Here is a 24,109-nt window from a genome sequence, read left to right as displayed (position 1 = left end):
TATGTATTTGGAAATTTTCAACGTTGACTTTAGGTAATTAGTTTCTATTTTCGTTTGCAATTCATTAGGTAATTAATTTCGAATTAATTCTTCATTCATTGATATTATTTTGTCTTCAATATATTCATAATTTCCAGACTTTTCGTGCTCAAAATATTTCCAGAATTTTTCAGTTTATTTACACGAATACACTGTAAATAGGCTTTGTATTTACAGTGAATATACTGTAAATAAGTTTCGTATTTACACGAATATACTGTAAATATAATATCTATTTACACGAACATACTGTAAATAGGCTATCAATTTACACGAACATAATGTATTTAAAAAAAAAAAAAAAAAAACTCAACTCCTCTCTCACAGGGACACAAAACAGGGAAAATGGCGTCCAGTTCAATCTCGCTCCTCTCGCCGCCGTCGCTCCGCCTTAGCCTGCGCACCCGGACGACCCAAGACGACCTCAAAAGGCTCGCCGCCGACAAGGCCGTCGAGTACGTCAAGTCCGGCATGATCCTCGGCCTCGGAACCGGCTCCACCGCCGCATTCGTCGTCGCCAAGCTCGGCGCCCTCCTATCCTCCGGCGAGCTCTCCGACACGGAGGAGCAAGCCAGATCGCTCGGAATCCCGCTCTCCGTCCTCGACGACCATCCCCGCCTCGACCTCGCCATCGACGGCGCCGACGAGGTCGATCCCGACCTGAACCTCGTCAAGGGCCACAGCGGCGCTCTCCTCAGGGAGAAGATGGTGGAGGCGGCGTCGGAGAAGTTCGTCGTCGTCGCCGACGAGACCAAGCTTTCCAAGACCCGGAAGCATCCGAGCCCTTCTGGCGACCCCGACGCGGTCGGTTCACCGATACTGGCGCAAGTTCGACGACTCCTTCATGCGTCCCGTCTTCGGCGGCCGCGGATTCGTCCCCTTCGTTCCGAACGAAGGGGACGAATCAACTTTTTCTGTTTGTTATGGCAATGATATGCACAAACAGCTATTCAGGCCAATTTCGAACCCAAAATATGTAAATGTGGGATGTCATGTTTTGAGGTCCAATTTCTCATCTTACCATTATGTTGAAATTTTGTTTTTATGGTAAATTCGTTGTAATAATACTGTATTTTATTATAAAAATCCTCATAAAAATAGTAAATACTTAATTTATTTTAGTTATATGATGGAATGAAAAATGTTATCTCTTCCGGAAACACTTTTAGATTGGAAAAATAACTGTTTCGACATTTTGGTAAAAAAAAAAAACATTAATTTTATTATTATTCGTGTCCATTTCTATACTTTTTTTGTTGACATACCTGATTTTGGATGAATAACAAATCTTAATTACCAACATGGGACGGCAAAATAAAATCAAAATTAAATGACGGTTGTTGCCTAAATTGAAGGCCACATCATAGTTCTTCACTCAAGTACAGTTTATTTAATCTACTTGGAACTCAAATAGTTATTGGTAGGTATGGCTTACTCTGATCATAATTAAAGTAAAATAATCTCGAATTCAAAGGACAAGTTTGAAAGAAAAGACAAAAACAAACCAGACAAATGTTGAATTTGGATCCCCTGCACGTTGTTTTTTTTTTTTCTTCGTTTATTTCATTTTTCTTTTCTTTTTCAATAAACTATGATACGTTTCATGTCATTATGCCTTTATTTTTCTTCGTTTTCTATTGATTCAGACGGAATGAAAATGTCTTAATTTAATTAAATAGACATAGAATGAGAGTTACAAGAGAGTAATAGAGATTCATCTATAATAATTAGAGATCTCTAATAATTATGAACTCCATTGCATGTGGTTCGTACTACGATGAACTAATTTCAAAAGAATATATAATGCATTAACTGTTGTAGTTAGACAAATGTCATTTCACTTTGTCATTCGAGTTCAAAATAGAAAGAAAAAAAAACATTTATTTGAAACTTTAAGTAGTCTGTTGTGTGGTCTATCACCAAATAAACTGTCATATTTGTTTGTATATACGTACGTACTACGAAAATGCATTTATGTAATTTTTACTTTTTTTGAAACAGGGATGTATCTATGTATGTATACATTAAATGATTCCATGGTTAGATTAGATATAAAAATGACGCCACGTTTGTACTTTTTGCGTACATGAACATGATATCGCGAAACACGTGAATATTTACATATTTTATTTAAAGTTAAACTGAGTGAGAGAGAGAGAGAGAGAGGATTCAAAAGAAAAAGAGAGGAAAATTAACGTGTACAACTCAAAATGCACGTGACTGCTTGTACTGAACCCACGTGTTTTATATTTAATAAGTATTTATTACGAAAGTAATTCATCTCCTCCACCATTTATTTTACATCATCCCTTATTCCAATGGGAGGAGCGGGTCCAAAACCAAAACCGCTATGATATTTACAATAATAATAATCCTCTTAGCAATATAATAGTAATAATAATGATTACTTATACTCATTTTTATTCATAAAAAACAGGAGCAAAAAGTAAAAAATAATATAAAAACAAAAAAAGTACAATAATGATGAGTTCATATCCACTATAATATGTTATATCATATATGATCCTGGCCCTTTAATTAATTAATCAGGCTAAGCCATACAAAGAAAAATATGCATTACGAGCTTTGCGAGCGAATTACAATTCATTAATTAAACAATCTTGAAACCATGATTTCGGTCCTCTTTTTATTTCTGGCATAAAGGAGTGTTATTACTCGTGCTCTACGTTGTTTGCGGTGATGTGTAGAGAAAATAAAATGTTTTTTGTTTGCATGTTTTATCTTATCAAAAGTTTAAAGGTGTTTGAAATTGAATTGACATGTATAATGCAAAAATAAAAACAAAAGGACAGATTTACCTAAACGTATAAAAATAGATTATTTATTTGTCAAATTAGTGTTAAGACTAATGAAAATATTGATGCTTAAAGACTATTAAAAAATACTATAAATTTGTGAAAAGAAATGGATATATATAAAACAAAAAACTAATCAATTAAAACGTTTGAGAATGCTATATAAAAACTCACATATACTTAATCATAACTTATTTTTATACAATTCTTTCTACTTTATGATACTTGTAAATAATCTCTTCATATGTGAATACAAAGTACATTTTTTTTTCTTCCAAAAATCAATTGAAATTTTCTTTTTCAAAGGTTAACCCATTTTAAAAAAATAATGAAACTTAAAAAACTCGTATTTACCTAATCGTAACTCATTTTAATAAAATTATTTCCACCATACAATACTTGCATAATGATCTCTAGATATGTTAATAAAATTTAATTTTTTTTTTTAAAATCAGTTGAATTTTAAATTCCAAAGGCTTACCCTTTTAAGAAAATAATTAGATTTTTAAAAGAATTTACAAGCAACTAAGCCAAATCAAACTTATTATTTGCTAAATAGCCAACGTTATGTAAATTAGAGTTAATTAGCCACTGGTTTTATTATCTGTAATTAAATTAACAATTATGTCCGAATAACTCAAAATTTAAGCAAGAATTATTTGGAAAAAATTGTCAATTTAATTGTAATTAATAAAATCAAAGGCTAACTAACTATAATTAACTAAACGTTGGTTATTGTGCAAATTTAAAGTTTCTTTTATGGCTATATAGCTAATTAGCTATAGAACTCTTTTTAAAAAAACCATATTTACGTAATTGTAACTTACTTTTATATAATTATTGCTACCTTCTGATACTTGTAGAAAGATCTCTCACTGAATAAGAATTATTTGAAAATCAAATGAAATTTGACTTTTCAAAGGCTATCCCCTTTCAAAATATTATATTTAAGAGTAACTAATTTTTATACAATTCTTTCCACCATACCATATTTGTAAAAAGATCTCTTGATATGTGAATAAAATTTATAAATTTCCAAAAATCAGATTAAATTTTACTTTTTAAAAGCTATCCCTTTTAAAAAAAAAAATTAAACTTCAAAATATCATATTTACTTAAGCATAACTCATTTTTATACTATTCTTCCCACCATTCTATCCTAGTAAAAATATCTCTTGATATGTAAAAACAATTAAAATTTTCTGAAAATTAGTTTAATATTTACTCTTCAAAGGCATTGTAAAAATATAATGAAACTTAAAATCATATTTACTTAATCGTAACTCATTTTTATACAATTCTCTCAACCATACGATACTTAAAGAAAAATCTTTTGCTATGTTAAGAAAAATTAAATTTTTCCAAAAATTAGTTGAAATTTTACTTTTCAAAAGCTAACCTCTTTCAAAAATAATGAAACTTGAAAAAATTATATTTACTTAATCGTAATTCATTTGTATATAAGTCTTTTCACCATATGATACTTGTAGGAACATAAAACCATGATTTCCAAAACATAAGTATATAAGCATCTTTTGTAATTGTGAACGAATGAATCAAAGAGCCGAGTATACAACCCTGACTTCCAAGAGTACCTCATGATTTAAGTCGATCGATACAAGGCTATCAGTTGTGATTGCGATATGTCACACCCTAATGGTCACTCAAACGATATACATATAATTGCAATCTATCCAAGTCATGTACAGATCAACTGTACAAAGTGCTCCCACTCAGTGAAAATCTATCAATTGGCGAGCGACATATGTGATCTCAAATCTAGCTACCTAGGTATAAATTGATCACTTGCCAGTTTAAGTGCTCCACCCGAGACATAATTTAGTAACTCATCAATTGTGGATCGCATATTAACAATTCTTTTCATTATACGATGCTCATGGAAAGCTACGAAATTCTAATTATAATTTTTCAACAGTCACCCGAAATTACTTTCTTCATAAAATACGGAATTTAGTTATGTAGAAAGCTTTTCCGTGCATTTGTCTATAATTAAAGGTGAATTAGAAAGAAAAAAAAAGTCTTTGAAATAAAAATTTAGTATACTAACATAAGTCTTTGAATATTTGTTTTAATAGTTATTCATTTTGCATAATAACTTTAGTAAATAATGGCTTACATATATTTAAATTTCTATGGTAAAATATGAAATTTAAAATAAATTATAAAAGAGTTAATTTTTAATCAATATTGTATGTACCGCTTTTTATTGCTTAAAATATAAAAAAAGCATGCAATCTTTCTTGTTCTACTATTTTACTATACACAGTAAAGCTCTTAATTCGATCATAATTTTTTACCCCTTGCCATGTTCATTTTGCCATCATAATTATTTGAAAGTTGGTCTATTAACTAGAAAGTTTATCATGGGAGACCTTCATGAGTTGACGCGACATATAAAGATGCATGTAATTTGTGGAAAAAAGATGAGCAATTTTTTTTCAAAAATAATTAGTATCACAGGGCATGGATACACGTACTCATTGATTCGGGCTTCCTTAAAGCTTCAGATTAATATGGGTTGGTGTCGAACTAAAAAATATGTCAGGTGAAAAAAAAAAGTTCGTGTAGGCTTGTTGGTGTCAAATTTTACAAATATAAGTCTCTTTAATCTTAAATGTTTATAGAAAATGTACCCTCTTTTTAGGAGAGATCTGTAAGCCTTTATAGTTCATACTTCAAACAATGTTAGAAATTTTAATTATTTATACAAAATCTACAAGGGTGCAGATAGTATACACATATCAATTACTTGACTAGCAGATGGAATTTCAAAGATAATAAATAAATAAAAGCTTGCACAAACAATACCAACAATTAAAATAGATTTCACACCACCAAATAAGTAGCAAAAAAAAACTCAAAAACACAAAAACACCAAAGATTAGCTTACACAAACAATACCAACAATTAAGAAGATTTCACCACACCAAAAAAAGTAGCAAAAAAACACGCCACATGTTTGGTTACACAAATACCACCAATAAATAAGATTTCACTAGTAAAAAAATAAAAACCACACCAAAGATCTTACACGAACATTAGCAAATCAAGTTATTTTCACACCATCAAAACAAGCAGCCAGTTTTTTTTATCATAAATAACACCAAAGATAACTTACACAAACAATACAGGAGAAGAATATTTCACACCACCAAAACAAGTAGCAAAAAAGCTAAATTAATAAAACCACCACAAATTAGCTTACACAAACATTACCAACAATTAAGTAATATTTCACTCACCAAAACAAGTAGCCAAAAGAAAAACATAGCACGAAAGATTTCATACCACCACCAAAACAAATCCGAGCCAAAAAAAAAAAAAAAAAAATTGAAACAGTAAGCAGGGAGTAATCTTGGTAAAAAATGTGCGGAACAATAGAAACACCATACAAATACGAATCCAAGAAAAAACATGAATTTATAAGAATTCACACAAGCACCATTAACAAAACACCAAAATAAACATGAGCATAAGAAAAAACAACAATCCATAAGAATACATACAAGCACCAGAACAACTACACGAAGACTTCATAAAACCACCAAAATGAACATGAAAACCAGAAAATTCAACAATCAGAAGCCATAAGGAAACACAACTCAAAATAAAAAGTAACCTGAGAAAAATCAATAACTCAACGAAAAGTCCCAATAGATATGTGAATTTAGTTCAAAGATGCAAACTTTATGGTTAAAAAACGTTAAAGATGGGATCTTTTTCGTTTAGGGTAACCTTGTTTTCCAAGCGGTGCGGGTCATGTCTTGCAATCCATGAAGCTTCTCTATCCAATGGAGTAACCTTGTTTTCCATACCCTCTCTCTCCTTTTTAGGAGAGAGATAGGGATCAATCCTTTGTAGTTCATATGTTCACCGTACACAAGTAAAATGTGTTAGTAATCGGATGCCAAAACAATATATACGGTGACAACACATCAATGCTTAATCTTAAAATCTTCAACTCCAACCTCCAACATTAGTTTCTTCGGTAGAAATTATTTTTGGGGAATATAACAATACACATACTTCCAGCCAAAAAGAAAATTACATACATAGTTTTGTTTGAAAATCAGAGGTTGCTTATTCTCCCCCAACAGTTTGACAAAAAAGAAAGGTTTTCAAATTAGGCCGGCCGGCACTTTTATTATAAAAAAAAAAAATAAAAAAAAAAGAGCCCGTCAAACAAATAAAGGGGAGAGGGGAGGATAACCAATTTTTTTTTTTTTTGTACTAAAAAATAAGAAAGCCAGAAAGAATATGTAAGTTATTTTCCCTTTTGTAATCAATTTAGGAATTTCATAAAGTCGGTCAAAGTTGAGAATCCTAAGATTATGCATGGACATAAAATTTATGTTAGTGAAAGAGGAAGCAGCTTACCTGAATCAGTGGTGGTGGGTCAGCTCATCGCCACATCAGAGCTTCACACACAGCAGAAGCAATGTGCACCGAACACTGTAGCCCCCAAAAAAACCTAAACAAAAGTTAAATTGTTATCATGAGACTAAAAAAAGCATTTAAGAAGAGTTGTCTAACTGTATAAGCAATGTCCCTCAGACCTGAGCGGCTGTCAGAATGAGGCCTTTAAAGCCGACCATCACGAAGTTTGCGGGCCAAGCAACCACGATCCACATCACCGACTTTGTGTCGGAGTGGGAAAAAACCATCGTGAAGATCATCTCACTCCGATGATCATGCTCCGAGAGAACACAATCCACAGCGTGTCTCAGTCACTGAACGTCGTCCAAAATCCAAGCTACATGCAAATGAATGAAAAAGGTCGTGATTACAAAGTCATACACAAGTGTCCAATCAAGCACCAGTTTACAATGAAAATCCTATTTGAAATAACACTTAAATAGCATATCTAGAGAATTACGTACCATAACATCAGGGAGCTGAAGATCAGCTACTCCAAGAGGTTAAAGTTCCCAGTGATTAGCCAAGAGCTGGTCATCGCGGCAAAGGAGAGCATCTGCGCAGTTAAGAACAATCCAAACCACTTAATAAGAAAACCTAAAGATCTCAACGAATTTAAGAGAGAGAGAGAGAGAGAGAGAGAGAGAGAGAGAATCTGCAATTGTAGCTTGAAAGCCAAGGCAGTGCTAGGTGGCTGTTATTGAAGCAAAGCAATAATCTTTTTAAGTGTTTCTTCCATGCATCTGCAAGTATGGCTGCCTACATACCCTCTCTCTCTTCTTTTTAGGAGAGAGAGAGAGGGATCAAGCCATTGTAGTTCATATCGACAGGACATGAAGAGTAAAATATGCTAGAAATCAAATGCAAAAACAATATACAATGACAACAATACATCAACACATAATCTCAAGATCCTCAACTCCAATCTCCCAACATTAGATTCTTCGGTAGAAATTATTTTTGGGGAATATAACAATAAATATACTTCCAGCAAAAAAATATATACATAATAGAGTTTTATTTGAAAATCAAAGAGGTTGATTATGCTCCCTCAACAGTTTGACTAACCAAATAAAAAAAAAAATTTAAAATGGGCTGGCCGGCAATTTAAAAAAAAAAAAATTAGAGCCAGTCAAACAAATAAAAGGGAGGATAACCAGTCATTTTTTTTTTGTATATAAAAAATAAGAAAGCCAGAAAGGATATAAAAGTTATTTCTCTTTTGTAATCAATTTAGGAATTTTATGAAGGAAGTCAAAGTTGAGAATCCTAAGACCATGCATCGAGTATTAATGTAGAGGCGTTAGTGAAAGATAGCAAGCACTGTACCTAATTTTGTAGTCGTGGGTTGACTCATCGCCACGTTAGAGCTTCATGCAGAGCAGATGGCATAATCCACGCCGCGGCTGAAGAGCATCCCAACCAGAACGTCCCACGGGTTCAGATAGTACACATCCACCGGATCCAAAGACTGAAACAACAATCAGATGAGATGAGATCAGACCCTAGTCTCATATCACCTCTCAATCATATATTGTCTAAATCAAATCAAGTACCTATTTTCTTTCAACTGAGTGGCTCTGGTGTCGGAACGAGGTCTTCCAGAAAAGTTCCTGATTAATGCAGGTCTTCATCACTGCAGGGAAGACAGAGCAACATTAATCATCAATGCTTGGTTTCAAGCGTAGAAGCAGAGAAAATAGACGGCGTAAAGTCTTTTACCAATGAAAACAAATATTATTGAGCAAGCAAAAATCACAGATCAAAGTTAAATACCATCTTCCCTTAATCTTAGTATAAAGAAAACAAGCAAACAATAGATACTAGGACTTGGTAACATAGTGTTTTGCTCACTGGCTTTTCATTTCTGTTCAGAAGATTGAAACATCAGAGGGTTGTTGCTAGAGGGTTTCTCCGATTTCAAGGGCTCACAAGTCAGTTTTCAAGACACTCAAGATAATAACTAAAAGTTCTTATACACAGTAAGCGTTCAACAGAAAATTGCAAGGGAATTAAACTTTACCTGTGAGTACACTAAATCTCGAACCTTGATGATCCATTACCTCTTGATCGGCACCAGTAGCAGACCTAAACAGAAGAAAAAACACAAGAATGGCTCAAATGACAAAGTATAAATGACCGAGATAACCTAAAACCTTTAACTTTAACAAAGTATTATGGTTTGAGGAAGCTGACCCTTCAAGTTTTTCAAAAGAAAATTACCTAAAAGCATTAACACGAATGCTCACTTATATGGTTGGAGTAGAAAACCGATAGACAACATAAAGACAGGATAAAGAAAATGAAAACACGAGAACATAGATAGAGGAGCCAAAATAAGAAGATATGTACCTCTAATGCAAGCCAGTGGATTCAAAACTCAGGAAATAATCTGAGAAACCAAATCTGAAAAATCTTGCCCATCTGAATGACCGCTAGATGATTGTGGGGGATTCTACCTCAATGATTGCTTTCTGGGATTTCAACGATACATGATGAGAGCTTCAAGCAGAAAAGAAACATTGTAATTTATTATTTTGAAACAGTAACACTTTATATAAACAAAGGCCAAAGTCTGATTTAGAAAGCATTATAATTGAATATCATAAACACCGAGATTTAATCTTTCAACTCGTAGCATAATGATATGATCATGCCCTTAGAGTTCATAATGGTCAGTGGTCACAACTCGCAACGTAATGTGGTTTCAAGTGATACATCAGATCTTATGGCTAATCAAATCAATAATGTAAGCTTACCTCGAGAAATTCCCAAGAATGAATGAGGAAAACGCCTTTGCATACTGGAATAAAAATACACACATTAGAACATATAATTTGTTCGCCATACACATTAGCATGTAGTTGTTTTAAAAACTACCATTGTCACATGCTCTGGTGAGTTAAGAGTTCCGTAAATTCCCAGCGAGTGTTACAACGCACTTGGATATCATAGATGCCCATCTATATATCATCTTCAAAAGAGATTTCCCAGCAAGCCTGAACATCATTTTATTTAGAAAAAATCAAGAACAAACAAAGAATTTATAGACTGGTATGAAAATGACAACCATGGAAACCCCGAGTGAGCAAGATATTTTATTAAGGACGAACACAAGTCTTTTAGTAATAATTAAAATAAAAAAATTATCAACAAAAAAAAAAAAAAGAGTTCTTGGAGACAGACCGTTACCTTTTAGGAGAGAAAGACAGACTGTGAAGACCAGAGATCAGGGCAAGGGAATCGATTCTATCTTTGACGAGTAAGGACTTTCGCTCGAAGGAACATGAGATCTTTGCTCAGCGGCACTAATTATCCCATCCAATCTCTTGTATCTGTGTCCGAGTTCAAGTTAAGATGCTAAGGACCACAGGTCAATTTTCAAGAGACTCGAGATGCTAACTAAAACTTCCTATACAAAGTCTTCAACAGAAAATTGCAAAGGAATTACTTACCATAACATGAGGTGGTGAAGATCAGCTATTCCCGTAGGTTAAAGTGTCTGGTGATAGCAAAGTGTTGGCCATGGCGGCAAAGAGGAACAACATCTCTGCAGTTGAGAACAATCCAGACGGGAGAAACTACTTAATATATGTAAATGTATAGAGAGTGAGAGAGAACAATAATTTTTTTTTATGCAAAAAAATAAGAACGCCAGAAACAATATGAAAGTTATTTCCCTTTTGTAATCAATTTAGGAATTTCATGAAGGAAGTCAAAGTTGAGAATTCCAAAACTATGCATAGACGATTTATATAGAGGCATTAGTGAAAGATAGAACACATCAAACGACTTAACAAATTTACTGCTACATGATTCCTAGTTTAAAACTACTTTTCCCTTAACAGGGTCTGAGAGAGAGAGAGAGAGAAAGCTCAAGTATACCTATACTGATCAACTGGATAATAAAGAGCAGACTTCCAAGGAAGAACCGCAGCAGATGATCTCCAGCTTTATTAACATATGAATTGCCAAACAGTTCATCAACAAGACTTAGAGCCATAGAAACAAAAAGAGTTTACAAGTAACAAATGCAATTAGAGGTATGAAACAATAACAAATAGATATCCAAAAACCTTCCAAGATGGACAATTAAAAGCAGAAAGGATGGCTTCTTTGAGATGGTCCTTGTCGCGTAAAAGTGTAGGACCGCCATAAGTAATTGCAGCTGATAATTTTTTTCAGTTGGTAATCAATTGCTGTTTATAGAGCTGGAGATATTGAAGGTTTTTCCTGTAATGCAAAGAGCTCAGTTTAACCTTTGGTAACAATAGGAATTTAGCGCGGCGTAAAATCATTATAATAATGACACTATGAGAGAATGGACCTTGGGAGGAATCGGATACTCCGCCAAATCCAGTGGCTGGTAACCTTTTCAGCAATTGCACCAGGAAGAATATTTGTTCTGACAAACTTGGAAACCTTCTTCAAAACCTGTATTTCAAATCACGGAAAAATTACAATACTTGTTTTGCGGGTGTAATATACCATGGACAACATATAACATCGACAACCTAAGTTGATTAAACAAGGGTCTAGAGAGTCTTCCAAATAATATCTCGAGCATGCAATAAAATTATGTACCATCCTCAACTAGAAACTTTCTTCATGTTGCTGATGAATGCAGAGCAGAGCATTATTAGTCAACTTGGTCAAACTAAAGAAGAAAAATGGAACCACAAATGTCAAATGACTTCGTCACTTACACTGTTTGGTTCCAAGTGTAGAAACAGAGAAAAGAGACGGCATAAAAACTCATCCAACCACTCAGAGAAGCAGATCATTGGCATGGTGTATATTTCATCCGTATCATCATCCAAAGATGCCAACTGCAAAATTTAAGCTGGTAAGCAAATTATTCACATGCAGATTGAGATGATCGTAGAGAGAGAGAGAGAGAGAGATGTTGACCTTACATTCGATACCACAGAACCAATTAGTTCATGCCAAGCAGTGCATTGGACAACGAAACTATCATAACAAATATGATCTCATCACCATCACCAAGATCAACATCAGTTTTTGCTGCAGAAGCTGACAGGGACATCAGAAACAGTGAACGCCCGACAAATGCTACGGACACGACGGCAATTTTTAATTGATGGGTGGTCGTTATCTGACTAGACATAAAAAAAAAAAGTAAATAAAAAGAGAGAAGTTATTTCAGTGAAACAAACTCTATTTACAGGAGGAGTGTTCATACCTTCATCAATGTGGTCAACTCATCGCCACATTGGAGCTTTCTTGAACTAAGCCCGTCAACCATATGCTATTAGCAATTGTTTTGGGACCGAACAAATAATATTAAGTATTAACCAAGAGTATGCTATTAATTAGTAGTAAAAGATTCAATACCTTCTCCATTTAGTTGGACAACTTAGCCTCCATATACCTCGTCAAAAGTAGTAAACTAGGATAAGCAATTGCAATGAGAGAGTGTGATATACAATAAGAGGTACCAATACAACTAATGGTTAAGTGAGTTAAGGCTACAGTAGTTATAAACACTAATTTGGTTCTCCAATTGTTATGGCAGCTCTTAGGTACAGAGAGTGAAATGGGGAACTGTGTCCCCCCAAAAAAAAACTCCATGTCTACAAAAAAAAAAAAAAAAAAAAAAACCTCATTTTAGTCGCTAGGCAAAACTTGAAAAAAAGGAGTTATGCAAACAAGGCTGAAATGACTACGTCTTAAGAATCTATGCTATTACATGATACATGCTTTAGAACGAATATAAATGGCGTACCTTTCTTTTTGTGGAACAAGCTATTTAACACAAAAGGATTCCTCTTTATTATTAAAGGAATTTGGTTTAAATTTTTTCTGTGAACACACTCTCTCTGGTTTAGGCTCTTGTTAAAATAAGAAATATGGATTGAGGGACGATAAATCAGAAAAATGGCTGTTTTAAGATCTATAACCCAAACACACGAGAGCGAGTCGAACTAGCAGATATTTCACATAAAAAAAATGACGGAGAAAAAAAAAATGTACCGCTTCTGAGATTGTGCTCACGCAGAGCGAGAGAGGCTGGTCCTGATCGGCGGCGATAACCATCGACTTTGTAGAAAAAGCGATACACAGACCTCGTCTCCGATCTTTAACCTAGTTAGAGGGAAACAACAATTTAATCAGATACGATAATCGAGGTCCAAAGAAAACCCGAGGTAGAATGTTGAATAAACCTAACCATGGGAAATAGATAAGAACTCTAACACGCTGACAAGGCTGATTTGCGTCGAAACCTAATCGGCCGATTTCATGCTTGACCTTGCTCTTCGTCGTTTATTTCCAGAGATGGATTTCCTCGCGATTGAGATGTTTTCCTTCGGTTCAGACAAGCTATTCGTCGAAGATCCAGGACTATGAGAGAATTCTCTCTCTCTCTAGAAACCCTCTTTCCTTTTTTTTTTTGTTCTCTCTCTCTCCTGAGAAGCGTATGTATTATATAGTCTCCGATCAAACTCTTTCCTAACGGTACAAAAGTCTCTTCCTTTTGGTTTCCATTTTCTGATTACGAATTCTTGTGTTTCTCTCTCCTTCCTACTTTCCTTTTTCTTGATTTCGTTGGCGCTCAGGAGTTCATTTTGGCGCTCAAATTCCGATCTTTTGGGCCTTGGCCCGTTCGGACTGGACTCATTGGCCTATTACTGAAAACAAAGCAAGTCCACACCACTAGTCCTAACATCTAAATAATAAATTATTAACTTATTCATTTTCCTTATAATCATGGGATTGGGCTTTAATGATATTTCCCTTAATATCATTTCCTTATTCATTTCCTTAACTAGGACTAAATTAAGGGACATTTCCATTTTCCTATTTTTTTCAAAAATTTACCAAACTAGGACTAATAATAAAAAAAAAATCGTTTTTTCGATGAGATGAGCGGGAAAATAGAAAGAAATAGAAAAAATAAGAGATTTTATTGGGGAAGATTGTAGGTTGGTAATTAGTATGATGGTATAATAGGTAGATTTTTGTGTATCTCTCATTTGACTTTTGTTTGACCGGTCATAGTTTGGTAAATTTTTGAAAAAAATAGGAAAATGGAATTTTGCCTTAATTTAGTCCTACTTTTGGCAATTTGTGTATTTTTTAAATTATCTAAGAACGTCAAAGTTATATTGTGTATGGTCAACACATCTAAATTGAGTCGTCGTCTTTGATAACTATGTATAAAATGACTATGAACCTCGTCATGTTAGACTTTTAGTACTCGTTATATAGTTTACAAATCGATGCATTATTAGACACACTGACATGACTATATATACCAAAGATGACAAGGTTAAGTGGGAGAGAGAGAATGTTAATCGCGTTTATTGGATAAACACTAAGAACCGTTTGTGATTCGATTAGGTCCGGACCCTATGACCGCGTGTAGGTTGAGTTTGGTGAAATTCTCCATCATTTCATGTCAAATCGTATCAAATCAAACTCAATATTTTATTCCCAGTAAAGTGCGCTCCACGTGGCATTGCGCAACATTACACTCAGACTCAGTGTTTAAACGAGAATGGGTACATCGAACCATCTCTTTGTTTATCCACTATCACGTATTGAATAAACTGGGGGACTGACTGCTGATGTTGGACTTCGTCCTCCATTAATACGCAAGAGTATGGGCCAAATACAGTTGTAATTGGGTCCAAGCCCATAAAATTGGTTCATCTTTGGAGTTTGGGTGAGTTTGATCAGCTCGATGCACGTAATCACGAGCTGACCTTCGAAGCGAAGTAAGCCAGCTCGACTTAGTCAGATACCATAGCCGTACTCATGAAGACCCGGACAACGTGTAGCCACAACGACATTCACCTCGTAACCGCCTCGCACAAGACCAAGCATGTAGCGACAAGTGTCCATTTGGATAACGACGATCTCCCTCGTCCGACTGATGACTTGTCGCGACTAGGTCTTGACGAGCTCCCTCAAGACCAGGCAGGAGATAGATTTGATAGTTTCCCTAATTTGCTAAACAAGCCATACAAAACCAAGCACACCAACAAACCAAAAACCAACTTAAGCGAAACCATTTTCACCGTCTAGCCCACATATACACAAAGCCTTTATGATGCAACTATCACATGGTCCTTGGGTTCTAATAATTAATACGCGTTCATGCATTTATATACACGATGCTCAATTATTTGGTGTTTCCACATAAATAACTCTTGTTTTTATATGTCCACCAAACAAATTGTAATGTCTTATTGCCACACACACATATCACATCTAAAGCTCCGTTGAAGAAGAGCCTATATAAAAAGAAAAGAAAAAAAGGAAATATATGGACATATATTCCAATTGGTGAGAATGAATACAAGACATATATCCAGTGATGTTGTTGGTGGCGCGTAAACAAATAGGCCATAACGTAATAAGAGGTCAATAATCATGCATGTTCAGGGTTGATAATAACTCATCAGTACAATAACCAAAGTTGGGCAACAAAAAAGCAAAGTGGTGAATAAGAAGGGAAATTGATTGGTGAATTTTTGTGGGCCTTAAACTATTGCCAGATCCACTTGTGGTCCACTCAACTTGGCCTCTTGGACCACCTCTCTCGTGGGCCTTAAACATTTTATTTTTATATTTTTTTAAACATCCATAAAAATAATTGTTAATAACTTGAAAAAAATATATTTTCATGATAAAAAAAATTAGAAACTCAAGTTTATCATTTAGTTTGAAAAACAGTTTTGAGTTATTTGAAATTTGAGATCAAGCTGTAATAAATAAGAAAATATCGTTAAACCCTATCTTATCTTTGTCTGATATATATATGGAAATTAATGCACATGATCAACCCCAGGCTCTCTGTCACATTTTTTCTGCAGACATATACGTGCATTTCGTATCATGAAATGTTGCGATATTTGTGCACCGTGAAAATATTATCAGGTTTGAGTCTCATGCAAATAATGCACAACAGTTTTGACCTACATGCAAAAACAAAACAAAAATTGCTATAGAGTTAAAAAAAATTGGACATTTTCTATCACAAAACGATACTAAGATGTTAACCTATCAACAAAAGTGAAAATAAGATCATTATACTTCACTCTTTGTTCCATTCTTTTTATTTATTGGTAATTTACCAAACCATCCCGGACAACGTAGCTTTTATATGTATACTTGACGTACCGTACTTTTCTATGCACATTTATATACATATGAGGATATTAGTGGGATGGGATTGGGAAGCTATTTCTATATTATAGTTTTTTAACCCATACTTGATTCACAGAGAGACAGCTTTATAATATAATTAAGTAGCCCTTGAGAGACAGGTAATTAAAGAAAAATTTATGTGTCAGTGTGTCTCCATGTGGCTATCATGTGGGAGAGAGGACAAAGGATTTAAGTTGTTTTTTTTTTTTTTTTTTTGCTCTGAAGATAAAGTAAAGTTTTTTTTTGTTTTTTTTTTTATGGACAGCTGTGAATAAATGTCAATTTGAAAACATGCAATGTCAATTTGAAATTCGGAATAAACTAAATAAATAAATGTTTCGACAAACGTTTCTTGATTATCTCCCATTTTGACTAACACCAGTAATAATTTTCCACACTTGTCACGTAACTTCGACCACTTCAACATGCGCTGGTCGAGACTTGAGACCTTGATCAAATTACTGACGATAAAAATGAATAAATTAAGTATTGGGAAATTTTGGAATTTATATGTATAGTGAGTTTAATTTAATTTTCGTGTAAAAAAAATTAAAAATCTAAAATATATGTATAATTTTATCTAAATGTCTTTAAATATATAATTTTGAAATATAAAAAAACTTAACCTTCAAACTTTCAAATCGGAAGGAATGGTTCCGTGGTCAAAATTAACACATTTTCATATTTATGATAAATAAAAATTATAAATTGAATTTTGTACACTATACAAATACTTTCTAAAACATTTCTAACTATTTTACTATGACTAATTGAACTGGATGAAGCAATCACCAAAATTCAGTGCCCTTAATCTGTGCGTTTTAAAATTTTCAAATAGCAATTTGGTAAAAATAACATGTGAAATTTGAGTTGTATATCCAAAAGTATCATAAACTTAAAAATATAATTCGTTAAACTAAAATAATCTTAATGATTAAAAAAATACCATTTCCGATTGTTATCTGTAATAATTTTTTTTTTATAGATCAAATAAAATTATAGTTTTCCTAATTAGTTTATTCGCTACCGACATTTTGATACAATGAATCACATTTTTATGATGTTTGACATGGTAAAAAAAGAACTGATATGCAATTGGTTATATTTTATCAAAACTTAATTGTGAAACCATCTAAATTTGCCCCCCTAATGGATGAGAACATAAAGTGCATGTTCAATTTATTTTTTCTTTCTTCTTCCCTATGAATTTTAAAAAACCATTAGAAACATATCTACGTAATAGTTATAACTTATAACTATATGTTATTCTTACTCCAACAAAGAAGGGTGAGTGAGAGAGACATACATTATTTATATTTCGGACTCTTCAAAGTATGGTATAATAAAAGTGAAAAGGTTATGCCCCTGGCTGGATGGCCTAGACCATGAGAAAAAAAAATGACTCAATAAAGCTTTTACGTGAAAATTGGGCACAAATTTTAAAGGACATGGTCAATAATAATAATAATAATATGAAATCCAACCACAGCATACTCCCATATGATACTTTTAATTTTTTTACACATTTTTTTTCAGTTGACAAAAGAAGAGTGACATGTGATAAAGGAGAGGAATATTAAAAGTACATAATGTTTGGTAAAAAATTAAGCATCCAATCAAATCAAAATCAGAATTGGCTGAAATAGAGAGGACAACAGAATTCCTATATTTTCTTATTACCACACAATGCTATATAAAATTGTAAATATAAACATGGACCAACATCGTTTTGAAAAATTAATTACTTTAATTTTTTTTCTTCCTTTTTATAAAATTCCATGTTGGGAATCGTAAAACGGCAATAAAGATCAAACCTCTTTATTAATTTATTTGTTTCTAAATAAGTGTGATTAACTAGAGAATTTGACTTAAAATCCCAACACAATTAAGAGATTCCGAATCATATCCGCGAAGATAAAAGCCGAACAAACTCTTTCTATTGTACACTTGTAAAGATTTCAAGATAAAGATGATAAGGGTATCTTAATGTTATTGTGTTATTAATATTAGGGTTCCTTAATATTATTGGAATTAAGCCCCTAAAACCAGAAGGATATAATTTATTTTCCCGATTTCTGCTTGTAAAGCAAGAAAGAAAGAGAGTCATGGAATTTGCATGCAATCCCAATAAAGCTTTTGATATCGCCTACCAAAATTAACACATCGATAAATGCGCATAAAACTTTTTTTTTCCCCTTATGTATTATTAAAATCTCCGATCTACACAATGTACATTTAACGTGTCAAATATGCAGTTTATTCACGCATTTTTATAGGATTGATTTACGTACGCTATATATTATTAGGGTATTTATGGTTAAAAGAATCACGTAGAATTTTTAAGATTATAAAGGAACCATAAAAACATAGACTAAAACAAAACAAATAAATGGGAAATCTAAATAATTTTATTTTTATTCGGATGAAGTAAATTACGTTTTTTATAGTCTATTGGTGATTTTTTTTTGGCTGTCGGATGATGTATTTTATTTTTATATAACGGTATTTTAGTCTAAAGTAACCAGCACAATCGGAGGGGACTATATATGTTCTATCCGAATTAAAATTGTACAAATCTATTAATTGTTCTCTTTTGAAAGCGATCAAATTTTTCGACCAAACTTGAAAAAATAAAATAAAGAAAGATAGAATGAAAATTTTATCTTGCTACTCTTTGCGGAACTTAAATATTTCGTTCATGATCCATTCCGAATATTTTTTTTCCTACTAATTTTGCTATTAAAATTTGAAATGAAACTTATGTACAAAATCTTATTTGAAGAGTTCTTTTTGACATATAGGACCTGTTTGGTAGTTCACTCAAACTGTTTTTGTTTTCATGTAGTTGTAGTCTAAATTTTTTTTGCAGTTGCTTTCAAATAATTGTTTGGTAAAGATTTCAATTTTTTATTATTTAGTTTTTTTTTGTAATTGTAGTGTAATAATTCACATAAGAATTAGACATCGAGATATATACTAACTGAAAGTCCTTGCTGAGAATATAATGGTCGTACCTTTAGTGATAATGATTGTTCACAAATTCATCGGAAAATACCGTTTGTTTTTGTAATCAATACAACAGTGCTCGATGAGAGGATCACGACCAATTAACAGTTTGTAAAGTGAAGTTTCAATTGTTTAAAGTTTGTCATAATTGTAAAACTTAAGTTTTCCAGGGAACGAAAACAAATTCGATAATCAAAAGTGAGGAAGATGAAATGATGTTGATGGGAGAGAAGTAGATGTCAAGAGTAGATATTAAAAAAAAAGTTAAAAAAATTGAGTGAAAAAATTGGAAAACACCTAAAAACTGTTTTATGATTTTCTTCATTAAAACAGAAAACAGTTTGAAAACTTTTTGAGTCGTATTCTGAAAAGAGCAATGCTATTTGTCCCTATTCACGATTAGTGACGATCCACTCACGTGTTGACACGTGGCAGTTCGTTGCCACGTGTCAACACGTGAGTGGATCGTCACTAATCGTGAATAGGGACAAAAATCAATTCCCTTCTGAAAATCATCAAACAAACAGTGAATTCAGTTTTTTTATAGAGTTAGAAAAATAAAAAACAGTTTTTAAAAAACAAAAATCTTAGATATATGAACCGTTATCTCTCTCTCTTCCTATTTACTTTCAAGTGTTATTCTGTAATTTTTTTATTTATTTAATTTTGGAAAATATTAATATATATGAGCGTCCAGCTCAGAGCCAACACAGCACACCAACCCAACACACTCTTCTTTCCTATCTCACAATTTCTAAGTAACTGACACAAAAAGAACAACAAAACAAAAGTCACCCAAATAAAATAAATATATTGTTAAATCAAAATATAATAAGGATTGTGAGGGAAAGGAAAACACAGTCAGCAAACAAACACATATTTCATCTAAATTCCTCGCAGACTCTTTCTTCTTCTTCTTCTTCTTTCTCTTTCTTTTTCATTTTTCTCTTCTTCTTTTTTTTTTTTTTATCTCCACCGGAAAATGGATTGTTGGTCTCCCTCACTCCCCAACGGCGACGAGTTCGAGAAGCTCATGATGAGAATCAACCCTCCAAGGTATCTTCTCTTTTTAATTAATTAATTAATTAATTATTGCCTAGTGTTTGACTTTTCCCATGTATGATTAAAGTTTTTATTTATTTTGTTAATAAGAAATGGATTATTAATCTCATTTCCAGGGTTACGATTGATAATGCCTCTAGCAGAAACGCCACTCTGATTAAGGTATGAAGTATGAACTCTATTGAGTGTTTTTTTTTTTTTTTTTTAAGAACAAGATTATTTATTTAATATATCTGATATTTGACAATTGATTTTAGGTTGATAGTGCAAATAGGCGAGGAAGCTTATTGGAAGTGGTTCAGGTTCTGACGGATTTAAACCTCATAATTCGGAGAGCCTACATTTCATCCGACGGAGAATGGTTTATGGATGGTTCGTTTTTCAATTCTAATTTCTGTGTCTAATATCTTTTAGCTTTCATCTAAATCCCTAATATTTATATAATTTTTTTTTTCTTCTTGCCAGTGTTTCACGTCACCGATCAACACGGTAACAAACTATCTGAAGACGATGTCGCCGAGCGAATTCAACAGGTTCTTTTTTTTTTTGACTCTTGAAAACGGGTTATTTGTCAAGCGATCCCTGAATTTTACAAGTTGTGTCATATCAACCCCTTATTTCTTTGCATCTGCGTCCTCTGAACGTGGAGAACTAAAACTTGACATTTAATAATAATAATAATAATAAAAAAAAAGAAAGCTTTTTCGTATACGTTGTCCCTAAATTATCAGATTTTACCAATTTAGTCCCTTTTTATTTTAGTATCAGCATCCCCTGAACTTAAGAAAACTTGACACCAATGAAATATATATATTTTTTTTATTTGTTACAGAAGTTCAATCTTCACACATAATCTCAATGGTGACAAATTTTGTAGAATTCAGGAATTCGCTCAATATTTAATAATCTCATCTTTACCAGTCCAAGTATTACATTGTTAATTCATCATAATCCTAGATGATATATATATATATATATATATATATATATATATATATATATATTTGTTTTTATTAATTTATTATAGTCGTTGGGAGCGAGGGCTCGGAGTTTCCGAACGGTGGGGAGAGAGTCGGGGATCGAGCTGAGCGGGACGGACCGGCCGGGGCTGCTTTCGGAGGTGTTTGCGGTTCTGGCGGACCTGAGGTGCAACGTGGTGGCCGCGGAGGTGTGGACCCACAACACGCGCATGGCCTCGGTGGTCCACATCACGGACGATTCCACGGGCTGCGCGATCGACGACCAGGATCGCCTCTCCAACATCAAGCGCACCCTCCTGTACGTCGTGAGGGGCGATCTCGACGACCGCCGCGGCGCCAACACCGCCGTCTCCGTGGGGTCCACGCACAAGGACCGCAGGCTGCACCAGATGATGTACGCCGACCGCGACTACTCCGCCGCCGCGGAGGATCACCGCCGCAAGAGCCCCGTGGTGACCGTCGAGAGCTGCGCCGACAAAGGGTACACCGTAGTTAACCTGAGGTGCGCCGATCGCCCCAAGCTCCTCTTCGATACCGTCTGCACTTTGACCGACATGCATTACGTCGTTTATCACGCCACACTCATCGCCGAAGGACCCGAGGCTTCTCAGGTTTTATTTTATTTTCTCGCTTCTGCGTCGAATGTGATAGAATAGATACTGTATTTTCGCGTTAAATAATGTTATTTTTACAGGAATATTACATAAGACACATGGATGGTTATCCCATCAGCTCCGAAGCCGAGAGGCAAAGAGTCATTAACTGCTTGGAAGCGGCTATCCGCAGACGAACTTCCGAGGTATACATATATTATATGCAGGGTCTGTTAAGTATATAGTCATATTTACAGTTTCACATTGCTGTACAGTCAACGTTTCATAAATCTTAGGTAAATAGTCACGTCCAATACTCTACCTTTTTATTTCAATGAAATGATAAATCAAGAATGACACGTCATCTTTATGACTGTCTAGCTAAGATTTAAAAAACGTTAGCTATATAACAATCTCAAACGTTTTACTTGACTAGTTACTTAATTTTTTGTTATATATGTGTAAAATTTACAAAAACAATGTCCAAGTACCAAATTTCAATAATTCTTTTTTACGCTGCGACTAATAGTTACGACAACGCAAATTTGGCTACTTTGTTGATTAGGTATGAGTATTATTGATTTGATTATGATACGAATTGTTGGGGAGTGTCAGGGAATAAGGCTCGAGTTTTGCGGGGACGATAGGGTGGGTTTGCTCTCGGACGTGACTCGGATATTCAGAGAGAACGGGCTTTCGGTGACCCGCGCTGAGGTCACGACCCGCGGGTCCCAGGCCGTGAACGCCTTCTACGTGATCGACGCCTCAGGGGTCGCCGTCCGAAGCGAGGCCATCGAGGCCGTCCGAAACGAGATCGGACGCGCCATACTGCGCGTCAAGGACGCGGACGATCCCGGCTCGCCGCCCCGACGCGATAGGTTCTCGCTCGGGAGTCTCTTCCGGTCCGGCTCCGAGAAGTTTCTCTACAACTTGGGATTGATCAAGTCTTACTCTTGAGTCGGAGTGAGAGAAAGAGTGTGTACTGTGAATAGTAAGTGAATAGTACATTGTTAGGAACAGTGTTGGTTGGATTTGGGACCGTCTTTGGTTGGTGCTTTTGTGTCTCTGATTTTTCAAGTGTATATATAAAATGTCTCTTCTCAATGTACATATTTCTTTTTAGCTTTTGGCTTCATTGACATGTTCTTTGTCTACTTGGACTTTGGAGTTTGGACTAGGGATGACATTAAACAAGAGAAATGAAATTAGAGAGCTCTAAAAGAATTATAATATGAAAGTGAAATTTAGTCGGAGGCGTGAAATTGACATTATTATTGGCTGTGATTTTTATTGTTTAGTAATTAGTACTTTGCTTTTTAGAAATTGAATATTGGAAGGGGATGTAAATGCAAATGAACAAAAGTCAATATATTTTTTTTTTATTACTATATTTGTTCAGGTGTATATATAAATGATTGACAGACAAAGCAAATGAAAATCCAGATGTGGGCTCCAAATAGCCGCCGATATTGACTATTTGTCCCAAAAAAAAAAAATGAAATAAAGTATTTGTAGTTATAAATTATGATGCGATGAACCAAACATACACATACCCGCCCTAAAAAATATTAGAAAGCTTTTATATTTTATTTTTTAAAATCATAATTACGGTTATTAATTTCTACAATTTATTTTGGTAGGTAAATGATTTTGTCATCAAAGATTAGGAAAATGAAAAGGAGAAGAGAGATTTGAAAATGTATGGTCAGAAGTAAAGTAATTAAATACGGTGGACCGACAGAATCTCAACGGTGAAGAAATGTCCTCTTTTAACTCTTTTTTTTTTCTTTTTCCTTCCTGTTCTGTCGCTTTCCGTATTACTCTATTTCCCTTTTAATCAATATCTCATTCTCATCCCCAAATTAAATATAACAATTAATCAAAATATATTGTATTAATTTTGGGGCGTGGACGCGTGGTGGATATAAATTTGATTAATCAAACGGAATAAAGCCATCGGGTGTGGGACCCACTGGACAAATAGTGGAGTTGGTCGATCACG

General features: G+C 34.0%; 2 protein-coding genes, 1 long non-coding RNA gene and 1 pseudogene across 5 annotated transcripts; 2 read left to right on the top strand and 2 right to left on the bottom strand.

The window, feature by feature from the left end:
• Positions 1-384: 384 nt before the first annotated feature.
• On the top strand, positions 385-1,090 carry LOC149403624 (putative ribose-5-phosphate isomerase 3, chloroplastic pseudogene; annotated as a pseudogene).
• Positions 1,091-6,333: 5,243 nt separating this feature from the next.
• On the bottom strand, positions 6,334-7,871 carry LOC149403623 (uncharacterized). Of its 2 annotated transcripts, none has more exons than XR_016295974.1 (4): positions 7,757-7,871; positions 7,410-7,629; positions 7,254-7,347; positions 6,334-6,655 (listed from the first exon to the last, which is right to left on the bottom strand). It is a non-coding gene; the product is annotated as an uncharacterized LOC149403623 (long non-coding RNA). The 2 variants fall into 2 exon arrangements; XR_016295975.1 differs by having other exon boundaries at positions 7,433-7,629.
• Positions 7,872-7,926: 55 nt separating this feature from the next.
• On the bottom strand, positions 7,927-13,853 carry LOC149403622 (proteasome activator subunit 4-like). 2 transcript variants are annotated; one of them, XM_089608162.1, is made up of 18 exons: positions 13,483-13,853; positions 13,287-13,397; positions 12,648-12,886; positions 12,496-12,561; positions 12,204-12,408; positions 11,999-12,121; positions 11,620-11,726; positions 11,369-11,525; positions 11,178-11,243; positions 10,748-10,842; positions 10,485-10,627; positions 10,173-10,291; positions 10,052-10,095; positions 9,645-9,794; positions 9,316-9,380; positions 8,849-8,928; positions 8,622-8,763; positions 7,927-8,071 (listed from the first exon to the last, which is right to left on the bottom strand). In XM_089608162.1, exons 6-8 carry the CDS (start codon positions 12,080-12,082, stop codon positions 11,474-11,476), a joined length of 243 nt encoding a protein of 80 aa, XP_089464288.1. In that variant the 5' UTR covers positions 12,083-12,121; positions 12,204-12,408; positions 12,496-12,561; positions 12,648-12,886; positions 13,287-13,397; positions 13,483-13,853; the 3' UTR covers positions 7,927-8,071; positions 8,622-8,763; positions 8,849-8,928; positions 9,316-9,380; positions 9,645-9,794; positions 10,052-10,095; positions 10,173-10,291; positions 10,485-10,627; positions 10,748-10,842; positions 11,178-11,243; positions 11,369-11,473. The 2 variants fall into 2 exon arrangements, with proteins under 2 accessions (XP_089464288.1, XP_089464287.1); XM_089608161.1 differs by lacking the exons at positions 7,927-8,071; positions 8,622-8,763; positions 8,849-8,928; ... (6 more) ...; positions 11,178-11,243; positions 11,369-11,525 and adding an exon at positions 11,807-11,906 and having other exon boundaries at positions 11,619-11,726; positions 12,209-12,408.
• A 6,505-nt stretch (positions 13,854-20,358) lies between these two features.
• LOC149403621 (ACT domain-containing protein ACR4-like) lies at positions 20,359-23,229 on the top strand. Its single transcript, XM_089608742.1, has 7 exons — positions 20,359-20,528; positions 20,651-20,696; positions 20,792-20,906; positions 21,000-21,067; positions 21,562-22,125; positions 22,209-22,313; positions 22,723-23,229. The coding sequence occupies exons 1-7, from the start codon at positions 20,455-20,457 to the stop codon at positions 23,062-23,064; spliced, it is 1,314 nt and encodes a 437-aa protein (XP_089464868.1). The 5' UTR covers positions 20,359-20,454; the 3' UTR covers positions 23,065-23,229.
• The last annotated feature ends 880 nt before the right edge of the window (positions 23,230-24,109 follow it).

Source organism: Urtica dioica, chromosome 3 (genome assembly GCF_054948205.1).
Source record: "Urtica dioica subsp. dioica isolate 48M chromosome 3, U.dioica_male_clone48M_v1_H2, whole genome shotgun sequence".
Classification (NCBI taxonomy): Eukaryota; Viridiplantae; Streptophyta; class Magnoliopsida; order Rosales; family Urticaceae; genus Urtica; species Urtica dioica.
Note: the sequence above shows the minus strand (reverse complement) of the source record. Positions and strands in the feature narration are given on the sequence as shown.

Coding starts and splice junctions, on each gene's coding strand:
- LOC149403622 (XM_089608161.1), bottom strand. Junction 12,409..12,495: donor AGTTGACCACATTGATGAAG/GTATGAACACTC, acceptor ATGTCTAGTCAG/ATAACGACCACCCATCAATT.
- LOC149403621 (XM_089608742.1), top strand. CDS start 20,455: ATGGATTGTTGGTCTCCCTCACTCCCCAACGGCGACGAGTTCGAGAAG. Junction 20,529..20,650: donor ATGAGAATCAACCCTCCAAG/GTATCTTCTCTT, acceptor TCTCATTTCCAG/GGTTACGATTGATAATGCCT. Junction 20,697..20,791: donor GAAACGCCACTCTGATTAAG/GTATGAAGTATG, acceptor AATTGATTTTAG/GTTGATAGTGCAAATAGGCG.